The sequence below is a fragment of the Heterocephalus glaber genome, unplaced genomic scaffold (genome assembly GCF_053883595.1).
Source record: "Heterocephalus glaber isolate CG9 unplaced genomic scaffold, H.glaber_assembly_v1.0 deba00001600, whole genome shotgun sequence".
Taxonomy (NCBI): domain Eukaryota; kingdom Metazoa; phylum Chordata; class Mammalia; order Rodentia; family Bathyergidae; genus Heterocephalus; species Heterocephalus glaber.
Genome location: NW_028258372.1, coordinates 42,863,148 through 42,878,896, shown reverse-complemented (window position 1 = coordinate 42,878,896; position 15,749 = coordinate 42,863,148). Strand labels below are relative to the sequence as shown.

At 42.3% G+C, this 15,749-nt stretch overlaps 1 protein-coding gene across 2 annotated transcripts in view; it reads right to left on the bottom strand.

The window, feature by feature from the left end:
- Nucleotides 1–1,511: 1,511 nt before the first annotated feature.
- Nucleotides 1,512–15,749, bottom strand: part of Cr2 (complement C3d receptor 2) — a 30,045-nt gene continuing 15,807 nt past the window's right edge. For both annotated transcript variants that reach the window (XM_087194184.1, XM_013078592.3), the window contains exons 7-19: nt 15,070–15,246; nt 14,899–14,989; nt 14,532–14,608; nt 13,228–13,635; nt 12,611–12,683; nt 12,188–12,270; nt 11,316–11,708; nt 10,158–10,343; nt 8,943–9,128; nt 8,305–8,328; nt 7,576–7,651; nt 4,274–4,379; nt 1,512–2,305 (exon numbers count right to left, since the gene is read on the bottom strand). In XM_087194184.1, coding sequence (XP_087050310.1) covers nt 4,289–4,379; nt 7,576–7,651; nt 8,305–8,328; nt 8,943–9,128; nt 10,158–10,343; nt 11,316–11,708; nt 12,188–12,270; nt 12,611–12,683; nt 13,228–13,635; nt 14,532–14,608; nt 14,899–14,989; nt 15,070–15,246 — 1,865 coding nt within the window. In that variant the 3' untranslated portion in view covers nt 1,512–2,305; nt 4,274–4,288. The remainder of the gene's footprint in view (nt 2,306–4,273; nt 4,380–7,575; nt 7,652–8,304; nt 8,329–8,942; nt 9,129–10,157; nt 10,344–11,315; nt 11,709–12,187; nt 12,271–12,610; nt 12,684–13,227; nt 13,636–14,531; nt 14,609–14,898; nt 14,990–15,069; nt 15,247–15,749) is intronic.

Here is a 15,749-nt window from a genome sequence, read left to right as displayed (position 1 = left end):
ACTGAAGGAGCGGTGTACTGGAAGGGACTGAATGGGATGAGCATGATGTGGTCTGTGAGAAATGGTGGATGGAAGCAAGGTGAGTGGATCTAGATAAGCCTGGAAGTGGAGGGCAGGAAGCTGAGAGGATAACCCTCTGGGGTTTACAGTAGCAGGTAAGAGAGGAAGGCGAGATGAAGGCAGACGATGGTAGATGGTTTGAAGCAGGTGAACAGACGATACAGCGGAGTGAAAATGGCACTGAGCGTGAATGAATACAGGACGGTGAACAGAACCTTGCTTCTGAGTATGTATCCAAAGGGACTGAGAGCAATGTCTGAAGGGAATTTTGTACAACCATGTTCACAGCAGCGTAACACAATAGCCAATAGTTGGAAGCAACCTAGTGTTCATCGTGGAAGAATGGATAACAAGATGTGATCTATGCATGGGCTGTGGTTTGCAAGTACCCCACAAGCCCATGCAGTAAAAGCTTGGTCCCTAGCCTATGTGGTCTTGGGAGGTGGTAGGACCTGTAGGAAGCAGGGCCTAGTAGAGGAAATTAGGTCGCTGGGGATGTCCTGTTGATGGAGATATTGTGCCCTTGGCCCCTTCCTTCTCTCTTTCCTGGTCACCACGAGAGGGCAAGAACTCCTCCACCACATACTCCTACCACAATATACTGTCTCACCACAGGTCCAAAGCAAGAGGGTCAAATGATCATGGAGTGAAACCCTGAAAGTGAGTTAAATAAACCCTTTTTACCTTTAAGGGTTTTTTTTTAGATATTTTGTCACAGTGATAGAAATGTAACAACACACAATGGAATTTTACTCCACCTTAAAAAAGGAAGGAAATCCAGTCATGTGCTAAAATATGATAAACCTTGAGGGCATTATGCTAAATGAATCTCAAAAAAAATCAGATGCTGTATGATTCCATTTATATCAGGGACCTAAAGTAATCAAATCTAGGGAAACAGAAGGTAGAATGGTGTTTGCCAGGAGCTGGGAAGCGGGAGAATGGTGATTTGTTGTTTAGTGGATACAGAGTTTCAGCTTTACAAGATAAAAGTTGTTGATATCTGCTGTACAATAATGTGAATATATTTAACCCTACTGAACTACACACTTAAAATGGTTAAGATAGTAAATTTCATGTTATGTATGTGAGGTTTTTTTGTTAACCACAATTAAAAAAAAACAAAATAAAAGATGCTGATCATCATAAGAGAAAGTAGAGAGAGAGGAAATTCGTGGTCACTTGGGGCAAGATTTTGCTTTCTCAATAGTTTAACTGCTTGCACAGAGAAAATTGACAGCCAGATCTAGAGTGCATAGGAGAGGGTGTGTGGACAGGCACAGATGCTGGCTGCGAATATGAGACAAAGTCTTGGGGTGAGGGAATTAGATCTGTGGGTTGAAAGTTGAGTTAAAATGACCATGGTATAGATCCAGAAAGAACAGCTGATAAATCATAAACTCTAAAAACCCTAGGACTATGTCTGTTTTCATGGGGTCCAGAAAAACAAAATCACATAAGGCAAGTGGTTTTTTAAAATACAGTTTATCTGAACGGTAATATACACCTTACTAAGGAAGCTCACGAGAAAACTGTGAAGGACGATCCAAAGCTTGACTTGTACATCAGATCTTTAGAATAAAAACCTGACTCTTACGACTTCAGAACACTTTGCATGAATTGGAATCATTGGCTATAGAAAGGCAAAGAACATACAGTATTGTGGGGAAAGTCCACAGCCCACTGGGGGAAAAGTGAAACATTTAGCCATATCAGAGGAGGGAAGCTACCATCTAGGCACAGCTGGTCCTCCATGAAGGTCCCTTCACAACCAGAGGAAGTGCTTCAAACTTGGTTTAAATAGTTAAAGCTACATCACAACCAAAAGCATATGGTAATTGTAAGTTCGCTGTTTGGGAATGAAGGTGGCTCTAGGTACAAGGACAGCACTTTTAGCGCCTTCCTTAGGAAGGTGACAATTTTTGAGCCGTGTATTTGTTTATAACCACACCTTGACTTCAGGCAGATCATAAGCGAGGCTTCAGAGTCCTTGACATGGCTGTGAAACTGGGCTCCCTCTTTACTGCCAGGCAAACCTTCTTTGTTCTGCATGAGAATGGCTGCATACAGGAAATGACAGCTTGTAAAAGTCATCACACTGATCTCGAGACTGCACAGAGAGACTTGCTGATATTAAAGTGGTTTCTTTCCAGTCAATGTTCAGTTGGTTTCCAAGCCAGGAGGCCCACTGACAGATCACTTCTGTTTAGGCAGCAGCATGAATAGTGGCAGAGAAATTCAAAAGCTGAAATAACAAAGAGTGTTAACATTCTGTCTGCATATCAAGTGCAACCTTTATAAAGCACCTTAGAAGACACCCTTCAATTACAGGTGCTTCTGCAAACAACATACTCTGGAACAAATAATGCTGTAATTCCTATCGATAAACATACATAAAACTAAAAGAAAGAAATGGAAAAATATTCTTATTCTCACTTATTCATATATTCATTCAACAACTACTTAAGTGATGGGTTTCCACTGGGCCCTTGGTGACACAGATTTGGAGGGCATGGTGTCCTCCTGTCTCTGTCTCCCCAGCAGCAAGAATCAGCAGCAGCTCTTCTGTGCCTTGCTCGCAGTGCTTTGTTCTTACACTGTGATCCCTTAAGTCTTATTTATCTTATAAAGTAAGTTCTAAGGGGGTAGCGGTGGTGTCTTTATTTTATATCTTTTAGATTACACAAGAGGTAGCAGTCTGAAGTCACAGTCAGAAAATATTTCCCTTGACCTCTTCTTACCCATACTTCTACCTCTTGCTATCTCTTTTCATCTGGTCACAGTTACAGGAAAATGCCCAGGGAGCGCGGTCTATAGTTGATATCCATGACTTCTTTCCATTCATTCTCTGTTAAGCTCATTCAGGTCAGGCTTCCACCTCCTTACTTTCCTCCAAAACTCAACAAATCTTGTGCTGACCCTGACCAATGGTCGGTTTTCATTCTCATCTTTTTAAGCTAAATCAGTACTGCACAGTCGTGGTCACTCCCTTCTCCCCACCTTTCTGGACCTCACTTCTGGAGCACCACACCATGGGGCTTTTCTCCCACACAGAAGCAGCTCCTCTGAGCCTTTGTTGGCCCCTTCCCACTCCATGACTGCTAAAGTTGGAGAATCTGAGGCTCAGGACTTGGATTTTCCCTCTTCCCCAGCCTCTTTCACTGCCTTATGCAGTCTCATTGTTATGTGAATCCAGGCTCTGACTGGGGATCTCCAGCCTTGGCTACTGCTGGAAATGCACACTTGTACATCAGCTGCCTTCCTGACACTTCTTCTTGGATGTGTATGAGACACTTCATGCTTAACAGCTGCGAAGTGCAACTCCGGACCTCTCTCCCCAATCTTGCTCTTCACATCTCAATTACTAGCAGTTCTATCCTTTTATGTCTTAGGCCAGAAACCATCACCGTTGCTACCTCTCTGGGTCTCATATTCTGATACTGTCAGCAAATCCTAATGTCACCATCTTAAAAGTGCATGCAGACTTTGCCCTCTTCTCTCAAGCCTGGTGGTATCCGCTCACGATTTCTTGCCTGGGTTATTGCAGTAGCCTTTCACTGTTGACCATCTTCTTCTCCCTTGGCTTTCTATAGTCTCTCTTTTTCCCTTTTAATACAGCAGCTGAGGTGACTATGTAATTCGTTTACCTGAAACTCCAGTGGTTCCCATCTGAGTAAAAACTCACTACAATGACACGATTATCCTCTCCTGTGCCTCTCCTCTCATCCCCTCTACCACCCTTCCCTTTGGTTGTTGGCTCTAGACCACACTGGCCAACTTGGTGTGCTCCCAACGCAGCAGGAATCCACTGCCTGGTGCCTTTATCCTTACCGCTCTTCTTTCCCAGAGAGCTCTTCCTCCAGGCAGCCACGTGGCTGGCTGATTTCTTCCCCCTGGTCTTTGTTCAACTGCTGCTTTCCAGGCGAGGACTCTTCCCTTGCCACCACCCTGTTCCTGCTATCCCTGGTGCCTGCTTCAATTCTCTTTATCCTCTTATTTTTTTCTTAACCATTTTGCTATTTAGTATACTTGTTGAATGGATGAATATAGTTTAAAGGAAACTGGGAGCATAAGTTGTTAATATAAAGTAGGTAAATTAACAATAGTAAGACAATTGTGATAGTCAAAACCATAAATACTTAATATTATGCTTATTGCTAAAAATGAAAGGTAATCTTGATACAGAAATTAATAAGAATTTTCAATTTCATACCAGTTTGCCTTCAGATCAGCTTGCTGGATTGTATGGATCAACAGAATATACTTCTTGTGTCTCTAAATGAAGATCTTCTTTAGGCTTTGTGTTTGTATAATAATTGCTACATCAAAGAAATAAGAAAAAATAAAGTCTTTATATTTACTATATAAAGCTGTATAGTTGTTTGCTCCCCATAATTTCCAAAACATGGTAAGTGTTTTTCACAAATGATTTTATGTTATTGTCTTAATTATCACTATGATCTCATTTCTGGAAATTAAAAAAACCTCACCCAAATAAGTCATCCATGTTTCTGTGTAAAAACATCTGTGTAAAAACATCTATGTAAAACTTGATGGTTTGATAAATGTTCAAGTCAGAAGCAAACACTACCCAGCTTTACCATATCCAGGACTTTTAATCACTAACAGTCATGACTCTCAAATTCAAGAGATAAATTGAAAAAAGCCTTCATTTCACCATATGATCAGAATTTCGGCCCTGTGGGCCACAGAACTTTCCATTCCAACTTAAAAGGAAATATGTGTTTTTCAAGTTTAACACAAAATCTTTACATACTCACACAACACTACAAACTTCAAACAATTTTCAAGAGAATGTTTTTAATTTTACTTTTTGAAAGTACATATGCTTTGTGTGTGTGTGTGTGTTGCTGGGGATGGACTCAAAGGCTTCATTCAGGCTAGGCAAGTGCTGTATCACTGAGCTCTCCCTGCAGCAGGAATGCACTTCTAAAACCCCTTGACTGGAACGAGTGAATGACAGTACAATGTGACTATACTGTCATTGTCAGCTTTGAAACAAATTGCTGGGGAAGATTACTGTTAAGGCTAGTTATAGCTTGTCACTACCATATTTAAGAGGTCAGCTCATAGGACACACATTAAAAGTATTATCTAATGGAAATTTTTAGGCCAATGAGAGATTTAGATGTTGCTAAGACGTCTTAGATGACAGAGAAGAATAGCATAGTCTTTTCGAAACATTTGGCGCTGACTGTTCCTAATGTTCAGTTTTGCCAGTAGATGTTCCTTTTTTGATGAGTTCTCTCTCATTTCATTTACCAAAAAGTATTCCATTGCAGCTCAAATGTCTGTATCAATTATTAGAAAATAAATTGAAGTAGGTTAAAAATGGAAATAAAACCAGTGACACTTAGGAATTTAGTTTGACATATCTATTTGGGTCACATCAATGAAGACATTTAAATATAGTATATAACATGCTAATAAGGAGATTAAAACATTGAATTATTTTTACTTTTAGGTATTTCCCAAATTGCGAATTTTCGCACATATGCAAGACTCTGCTAGCAAACTCAGTAGCGTGAAGGAAAGAGATAGAGACCACATTTCCTACTTATTTAAAATTTTCACTACTCTTGGCTAAAATTATCTTCTAACTTCCTATGAGGAAAGCTATGCAAATGATAGCCCTTATGTCTATATATACTTTTTTTGAGATCTTTTCCTCTTCTGAATTTATAGAAGGCATTCAGCAGTTACTATATAAGAACAAAATGAAGGGACATCATCATTACCCCCTTCATATCCCTTCTATTTCTCTAATATTCTTGGTCAAATCTTAAAAAGCCATGTATTCTATGCTAGATAAAACAACATATAGAAGTATCTATAGCAAATAGCTGACATTTATTAACTTAACACTGTAGGCAATAAAATGAGACAACAATAAATAAGTAATTAAAAATGTACAGCTAGTGGAAATGGTGTGAAAATAATACTCTGTAGAAAGTGTATATATGAGGTTTTGTACTGCGAATTGAACTCATATCCTCACGTATGCTAGGCAAGTGCTCATCACTGAGTTACACCCTCAGCCCTCTTTTTTATTTTATTTTTATTTGCTAAGTTGCCTAGGCTGCCCTTGAACTTGTGATCCTCTTAGCCTCTGAGTAGCTGGGATTATAGTCATGTGCCACCGAGCCTAGCTGAAAATACAGTTTTTTATTGAGACAACTTGATAATTCACTAAAAAATGATGAGAATAAGTCCCTCTTTAAGACAAACTTTCCTAGATAACATTTGAAGCTAATTTTAAGATGTAGCCAAAAGCATTACAAACTAGTGAGGCAGGCATGGTTTCTCCAAAGCAGGCTTTGAAATAGTTGACTACATAGGAAAAAAGTGCCAGTGAGGTTACATCCACCAGTACCACAAAATAAATTCCAGATTCAAATGATAAAAAGTTAAAAATAAAATGTAAAAGTATGTCTAATTTCAGGATAAAACATTATAACAAAAATAGAAACCTAATAGTATATTTATTTAGACAATCATGAAAATAACCGAGTAAAAGAAAAGATTATTTGGATAAATGGAAAGGCCTAGTGTGTTTCTGAAATAGAAGACATCACAGAAAAGAGGCCAATTTCTCAGAAATTAACCAATAGACTTAAATGCAATCACAACATGTTTGTTTTTAGAAAGATGATAAATGATTCCAAAAAATCACCTGTAAGAAAAAACAGAAGGAAATAGAAAGTCCTAAAAATTATATTGAGGGATTTGTCTTATTAGATATCATAGTAGGATAAATCTATCCTAGTGAAACACAAAGTGGCTTGCAGTGAAATAACAGATCAATGAAGGAGCAAAGGGATCAAGAAACACAGGTCATTCAGTTACATTAATTATTTTGATAGCTAATCAAGTTAGAACAGACTTTCTGGAAAGACAATAGGCAATATTTACTAAATGCATTAAATGCTCACAAGCTTTTCCCTAGTAATTCTGAAATCTGAAATAAGTACATATAGAAATAGGTTTATCAAAAACTATTCCTTGTATCTTTATTATCAAGATAAATGTGGAAGCAACCTAAAATTTCTGCAACACAGAAATAGCTATTAACTATAAAGAAAACATGATTTTAAAAAATGTACATTAGTCTAAATGAAAAATAACTCAAGATGAGAAATTATACTACCAAAATTTCAGCTCAGGAAGAAAAGGGGACAAATAGAAGTAGTCAAGAGGAATATACAGCAATATCTGCAGTTGTCACCATGGGGCTTTTATGTGTGGGTTTTTCTTTTTATTTCCTAGGTTGTTTCATTTTATTTTATGATACACCACCCGAATAAACATCATTAGACAAAATAAGCTAAGTGTTTGGTATCTTTTAAATCCTTATGAGAGGTTTGTTCTCCTTCTATATATCACAAGACGCTCTATACCAGTTAGCACACTGCAGCACGCATCTAATAAACTTGTGCTTATGTGTTTAGAGAAGCCAACGTTTGTTGTGCCTTTTGGCTGCACATTTGCACTTACCGTTCTCGGCGTTTTGATATCATGCATAAGGCGGCAATAACCAACAGAAGAAGTAGTCCGGGGCCTAGAAAAATACCTGTGGGAGGGGAAGAGTGAGTGTCAGAGGCCGAGAAGTCCGTGTTAGGGACCCATGATGGCCCCGGGGCAGGGAAACTTATATGACTTATACTTCACTTTCCTCAGTCATAAATACTGAATTCTCGAATGATCATAACTGGGCTTACGGTTTTTCTGATTTGAGTCAGTCTGCATTTTACTAAAGCACCAGTCACATAAGCACAGGTTCAAGTCCATTTTCTGTGGAGTTTTTCTGGTCCTTCCAGTTTTATTAGCAACATTCTTGTCATTGTGTTGAAATCAGGAGCAGAGGACAGGAGGGTCCCGTATTTTGCATAACAACATTTGACTCTCAGTTGGAAACACATTTTACTACAGCAGAGTAAGAAAACCTATTTCAATAGTACCAGATCACGCAAAACACCGAGAGTTAACAGACTGAATCTCTGAATTTAAAAATCAGGGATAGTTGGCTGTTTAAATATTTATCTAACTCTAATCCAAAGGGACATTTTGTAATGTGACATGTACATTAAAATATCTTTAAAACATCAAAGACGACCATAACTATTGAGTTAAAATGAAAAAATACTAACAGGTAGGATATAGAAAATACACATATATGTATAAAGCATGATAAGGGGTTTTCTTTAAGAATTTAAGGAAACTTACCATAAAAAAGAGGATCAGAGGAACCTAAGGAGAACACAAAACCAGGAAAATGTCAGTGTAGCAGCATAATTCAGTGTGGCCCAACTCCCAGCATCCTCTGGTTCTGTCCCAGAACTCAGGTCTCTATTCAGGGTGTAACCAGTGCCCTCATTACAGCACGCTTTTGTATAAAGCCTCACTGTATTTTCTTTTCACTTTATTTAGCTAGGTGGGCAGGTTGCCAAGGGAGAAAAAGAGGAAGTACTTGGCTTTATAAACGGCAACTTCCCAGGATCCAGTGCAGATTTTAGTTGTGGTCACAGGTGAGTTAACGTGTGTGTGTGGCACTGTCAAATTGGTCAGCACCCAGAAATCAAGATTTAGCAAGCAGGGAAGTCTGCTGCGAGTCCACTCTACATGGAAGGCTGTTAGTTTAGCATTTTTGCTCTTTTTGAGTTAGTATTCCTCTCCTTTTTGTTCTTTTATATTATTTCCCCATCCTTGCGAAGCTGCGCTTTTCCAGCATGGAGCTCCAGCTGCAAGCTCACCTACTACTGCACCACTGGCTCTGGATGTGTCAGCTGAAAGCCTGCTGAGGGGACCCCTTGCTGTCTGCTCTTCCTGGTCAAAGGAAGCAGCAGTGAAGCCTGGGCACTTACGGGACCTGCAGGTGGCCAGAGGGGGGTTCCACTGCTGGTCGTCCTGGCACTGGCTCTGGGGGCTGCCCTCCAGGGTGTACCCATCTTCACACTCCGTGGTCACGATGGCCCCGTACTGGTACATCTTCCTAGGCTCCAGCCCCTTCTGGACTCCATTTGTGTTCTCGGGGGCACTACAGTTGACCTCTGCAATGAAGGAATCCACATGAAGCAAGAGAGCAGAAACTGCCCTTAATGGAAACATTCACAAAACCAATTTATTTCACTCTCAGAAGCAGAGCTTCAGGAAATAATGTCCTAAGCATGGCCTTTGCAGTGTCAGGAATCTCTTGTAATAACCCCGGGGGGTTTTAGCCAGATGGCTTTCTTTCTGCTTCTATGTCTATGCTGGTAGTAGCGGAGGATTCTAATGGCCTCTGAGAGAAGCAGTGAGGGTCAAAGAAGGAATCACACGGACTAGTCTGAGTTGCTGTCTTTTTCTGCTTCTGGTGTATGCTCTACTTCTTTGCACCATGTGTGTGCTTCCTCATTTCTTCCTTCAGCGTTTCAGTGTAGGGATTGATAGTGCAGGATCTTGGAGTTGATCCTGATGCTCCTCCTTCCTGGCCATGTGACTCAAGGTCAGTCACAGGTCACTGAACCTTACCTGGACCACAGGGATCACAATGGCAGCAACCTACTGGGGACCCTATGGAGACTGAATGAGATCGTGTGTGTAAAGGGTGACACCCAGGATCTGGCATTCATCAGGTGTTCAGTGATATCAATATGACGTTACTGCTCATTCCACACACTGTTTATGATCATGCATATGACTTTCTGAAACTTTTACAAAAATCTATGCATAATCCCACCGCCATTCAGAGGAAACAGATTCAAAGGGCCATCGAGCTCTTTATTGGTATTTTAGCAAGTGCACTCTTATCATTAATGATAACCACAGGAGCAACAAACTGTGCTTTAGTTTTAGAAAGCACTTCAGCTTTCTATATAGACTGGTCATTTGCGAGTCAGGCTACAGCCTAAGCTATTTTTCTTATTTTGAGATACTTGATTAAAAGTAATAAATTAATCCAATCAAATGCATTTAACTAAATGGCCCAATTAATGCATTTCTTTGGCTATTCTAAGTTGAAAGTACCTAACTGTGAACACGCCTATCTGGAACATGTGATGCACTAAGAAGAACAACAAGAGGAACCCTAGAGCACGCACCTTGACAGTATGGGGCGGTGGGGCTCCACGCCCCCTCGTGTGTGCACAGGCTCAGCGGGTCCCCCACCAGCACGTGACCCTGGTCGCAGGTGTACAGCACCCACATCCCAGGGAGAAACCGAGCTGCATTTCCACCAGAATGGTTCCCGTTGAGGACTGTGTGCGGAGGCGGACACTCTACGGAAGCTTAGAGACCAGTGAGAAAGGAACTTTAATGTAGCATCAAAGACTATCTGGATGACACCATTTCTGTGTGACAGCAACCCAGAAAGGCAATGGGCAATATATTAGCCAATTAGTTGGTGACCAGAAACTTGCATTCCAACTAGACCAAGCAACGCTGGGAAGATGTGCACTTTATACCTACATCGTACATGATCTGAGGAAATGCATCAGATGGAGATACTGAAGCCAAATGAAGCAGCCAAAAGCATTCTCTTCTTTTCCCTTTAAGTAGCAAACAGGCTGTAGTCTAAGCAGCACACATTCAAGTGGAACTAGGAAGTGAAGCCGCCAGATGTGACAAACTAGACAGAGCCTGTGCTCCTCAAGGGGCAGCCCCTCAGACCTCACTGTTGGTGGCTTCATTGTTAAGGGCTATGGGAATGGATTTCACCTAGAATAAGATCACTGTGCTGGCCAGAGAGAACCGATCTGGGGAGATGAGTTCCACTGGGTCCCACAGCTGGAAGCCTGGGCTAGAGGTAATTACTGAAAGGAATAAAGCTGCCCATTGGCAACTAAGAGTACGCGAAAGAAAATTCAGTGGTGCCGAAGGCCAGGTTCATTCCCCACAACACAAAAATTAGCCTTCTGGCTGGTGCGGTAGCCTCAAGGACCAAATTCTCAATGACATCGCTGCCAAACATTTGCACAAAAAGCATGAGTAGTTTTCCTATTCTAAATTCATAAGAATAGTAAATGTGGAGACTCCATCCATTTGGAAGCTCACCATTGTCTTTTTGTGTACAACTGCTCAGCGTACACAGTGAGAGATGAACGGAAACAGAGAATTGGGAGAGAAGATGAGGCAGTTTCTTATAAACAACCTAACCATCTTAGCTTTTAAATGCTGTTCTTTGGGTGGAATGGCAAGTCCATGTTCAAAACCCTTCATTTTGTGCAACATCCCATATTTCATCCCTTAAACTGTCTTACCCTTTCGGATACAGGTTGGTATCTCCGGTACCCATGTGTTATCTGTATGGCACTTTATCAAGTGACTGCCGTTCATGATGAAGCCGGGATTGCAAGCAACATGCACTGTGTCATTGTGAGAATACGAAGAACGCGTTTTGTTGAGTGGGTATCCATGTTTGACGTCTGGGTTCAGGCAGTGAGTTCCAGGAGGTGATCGTAAGCACAGCGGGGGAGGCCCGCTCCAAGATCCCTGACCTTCAGAATTCATTCTGCACTGTAAGCTTTTCTCTCCCGAGAGGTAGAATCCCCGGTCACATTCATAAGAGACTTCATTTCCATACAGAAAGTGTTTTGCTGTCACGCCTGTGGGCCTCCCATTGGCAGTCTGCGGTGGAGGCTGACAGTGAATAGCTGCAGAAGAGATTTAGGGAATTCGGCTTCAGCCAGAACATCACAGTGGACCGTCTCCCTTCAGACGCAGACGGCGCATGCGACTGCATTACCCCTCACACCACCGGTTGTTTAAACTTTGAAACCTGGATTATGCTGTTTCTTAAGCAACTTCAGAAATGTCGTGATTATATGAGTAGTACATATTTATTCCAAAAAATCCAGAAAACAATGAAGTATATGAAAGAAAAACACCTATGTTTCTGTGACCCAAAAATATGGGCCATTTTTATGTTTCACAAAATTAGCAGGTGTATGGCAACTACTTGATTTCTAATTCACAATTGTTTCCCAGCGCTAGTACTGGTCAGACACGGAAAGATTTTCCATTAGCTTACGTACACTGAGGAGAAGGAAAATATCAAAACAAGCTAGTTCTTTAGTGGCCTTCCCTCTCTGACCACATATGTCCACAGTTAGCTCTTTCATTCCCAATTTACCTTCACAGCGCGGACTTTTTTGAAACCAGACTCTGTTCTTGGCATCTCGACACTTCTTATAAGTATATCCAGTCAACTGGGACCTAGAGAGAGACACATGGTGACCCAGTCCTTTTTCTTTGCCCACTGTCACATTTCTGCAGCCTGACGCCTTCAAACTATAAATCCCATGGCACTTCTAACCAACTTCAGCACAGAGAAGCTAAAACCCTGGGTCCGGCAAATGCAAAACTACTTTAGACCCAGAGACACTCAGAGCAAAGCCTTTCCCATGTACGACAGCATGGAAAGGCCAGAGCTACTGGTCAGGCCATTGGGACCGAACGTCCTCTGTGCGCGGGGACTCAGCAGGGCAGGCTGCGCACAGAGCCACGCCTACTCCAAAGTGCACCCCTTTCTCAGAACTGGAGGTCTGGGACTCACCCCTCTCCACAGGACGTGTCCACGAGTTCCGCCTGGGAGCCGCCCGGAAGTTCTGGCACAGGCTCACAGCCTTCTGCAAGAACAAAGTTGGGATTACTTACAGGCGCCTCATAGCAAGGAGAAAGACAGCCCTGGAACGGAAAGGACATTTGGGCCCGCGCGCAGGACTCCAGTGTCCGAAAGGCAGACAGTGTTTGTCGTGTCTCACAGCGTGGGGCCCGGGTCATGGCGCTGCGTGCAGACTTCCGAGACAGCAAAGACCATGTTGCTCCCCAGGTGCTGACCACAGCGGGGCCCCCAAAAACCAGCAGCAACACCAGGGGCACTTCCAGTCCAGGGGCAGTCTGCAACTTTCCGAGGTCAAGGGCCAGGAAGCTCTCCTGAAGCAGAATGCTTCATTTGCAAAGGACTTCTCAGTTTCTACCTGAGTACGTCCAAGTCCAAGGAGGCGCTTACCCGAGAACACACGCGACTCTCAGAGCAATCTCTTGGAGCGTGGAAAGAAATGGGAGAGTGACACACCGCCCCTTGCTCTTCCCTGAGACTCTGGTTCCGAGTGGGAGGTGACACAGGGGAGTAAGAAAGTAAACACCCCTGACACACCATGGGCCTTTTACCTTGTACACAAACTGGTATTTCGGGATCCCAGGTGCTATCAGCTTTGCAGCGAATCTGACCACTGCCCTTCAGAACATATCCACTCTTACACCTAAATGTCACACTGTCATTGTAGGAGTACGGGGCTTCCTTGCCGGCTATCCTGTACCCATGTGCAGTGTGGGGAACTGAGCACTGCACGGCAGGGAGGGAGAGTGTGCAGAGAGGGGCAGGACTGCTCCAGAACCCTCTCTCCTGATCATCGCTTGTGCAGTGGATGGTGCGCTCCCCGGTGAGGTTGAACTGCACTCCTTTCTCTGGCCCAGGATTACACGTGTAAACAACCGTGGTTCCATACGGGACGTTTTCTGAGGAACTCCCTGTGTGTGTCCCGTCCTGGATAACAGGGGGTGGTGGGCAGGTGATTTCTAGAGAGACAGAAAGATGCTGTGTGAGTCTGTCCCAGTGCCAAACATCGAGAAACAGAAGCCAAACACAGTATGACCTTTTCGTTTTCAGGAAGGAATAGATGAATTTTTATAACATGAGTTATACCAAAACTCTGTTATGTATATAAAATTCAATTTAAACTAATTTCACAGAAGAAAATCTTTACTAAGAGTAAACATACTGATCACCACCTTATGAAGCATTAAGGCCCAATAGTCAGTTGCTAATGAAAAGAAGAACTCTTTTAACATAGCCAGTAGGAGAATGAAAGGTACAGGGGAAAAGGATTAAGCTTTTTTGAGGACTACCTTTGTGCTGAGATGACATGATCATGTATATGATTACCAGAGCATATTTATTCTTGACTGAGCACCTACTTTGGGAAAAGTAGTTTCATTATGCCGAAAGTAGGAATAACACAATTTAATTCCAATAATTTTGAAGTCTTAGTTGTATGCCAATTTTACAGACGGGAGACTAGAATTCAGAGAAGTTACACAAATTGCCCAAGGTCATACAACTACAAAGCAGTAGGAACAGAATCTGAGTTCGTATCTGCCACCAGTCCCCTAATGTCTTCACTAGAGTAGTATGTCCTAGATTATGGATGGTGGTTCATATCTTCATCACTGTCATCATTCTTATAATTCTAAATGACAGAAGAGCATCGGTAAGAAAGTACATTTAATCTAACTGATTGAAGTAGAAAAAGGAAACAACAGAAAGACGTGGCAAAATGATGCAACTATGACTACTGGCAAAGTTAACAATAGAATATCATAAATTATCCCATGGCATGGCCTCAAACAGAAATCTCGCTGAAAATGCATAGATCTTGCATCATTTCAGATCCCCTGTCATTTTTGCTACGCACCTTCACAAAGACGCATCTCCATGTACCACGGAATTGCTCCTTGACACAGCTGATAAGCATTCTCACCCAATCGGTACCTAGAAACAGAGCGGCATTTCATTTGGCCATCTGGCAACCCCTAAGCCAAGCGAGGACAACTGGCTCTAAAGCAGAGCCACCACTTTCAGGACAAGAAGCAACAAGGACAACAACACAGCCAGTTTCCATACCATGCATCCATTGCACAGGTTCCATGCATGGAAAGACTGGCGTGATCAGCACTCTATGAGCACACGACAGGAGAAGATCTTTGCCATGAACTCACATAAAGCTTGCAGTGTGCACGGATAATCCAGACCTGCTTTGGGCAGAGGTAGCCCTCACTCACCCTTCAACACAAGTAGAATAAACAGCTGGTCTAACAAATCTATCCTGAGGCTTTTTAAAGAGTTGAGGTCCTAATGGTTTACACTGTGTCACTAAGGAAAGAGACGAAGATGAGAAATCAGCTCCAGGAAAACTGAAAACCAGCAAAGCATCTGTCCTTGAGGCCTGGTACCTTTGCAATGGGGGGGAGTGGGTGTCCACTTCCCCTCAGGGGTGCAGCGGATGGATTCTTCTCCCACCAGCTCATAACCAGGGTCACAGCTGTATGTTATAGATGTGCCGGGGTCAAACTGGAGCACGTGTCCATCTTCCTTTTGCCCATTGAGGATCTGAGGAGGGGCCTGGCACTCTAGAGCAGAGGGAAAAAAACCCCAAAACAATCTTAAGTAAACAACAATGGAAAGAAACTGATCCAAAGAAGTCGACATTAATGTTACAATTCCACTCTGGGTACAGCACAGCCCACTTTTGGGGGAATTTCAGATCATTATTTATCAGTGTTGTCTTCTTTTCTGCTCTTAGGCTGCTGCCAACCTTGTTCAGATCCTGCTCAGTTAACTTCTCTCCTATCTCTTTCCTTCTTAAGGAATCATCTTGGGTGCTTTTATGGAGATTTTGATCTACCCCTGAGTGAAGGCTTTTAAGAAACTCCTGTTAAAGACAAACAAGTGTTTTGCTCCCCTTTTTCCCCTAAAGAAATGCAAAACTTAGAAATCCTTAACATTTTCTCCCCAAGCATATTTCCACAAAATGAAGCAATGGTGGAAAGGTAATGTTAAGAAGCCCTCGCTAGAACTCACGTCTACCATGTTTAGGATGGCCCAGGGTGTGGAGCTGGAAAATTTAAAGCAT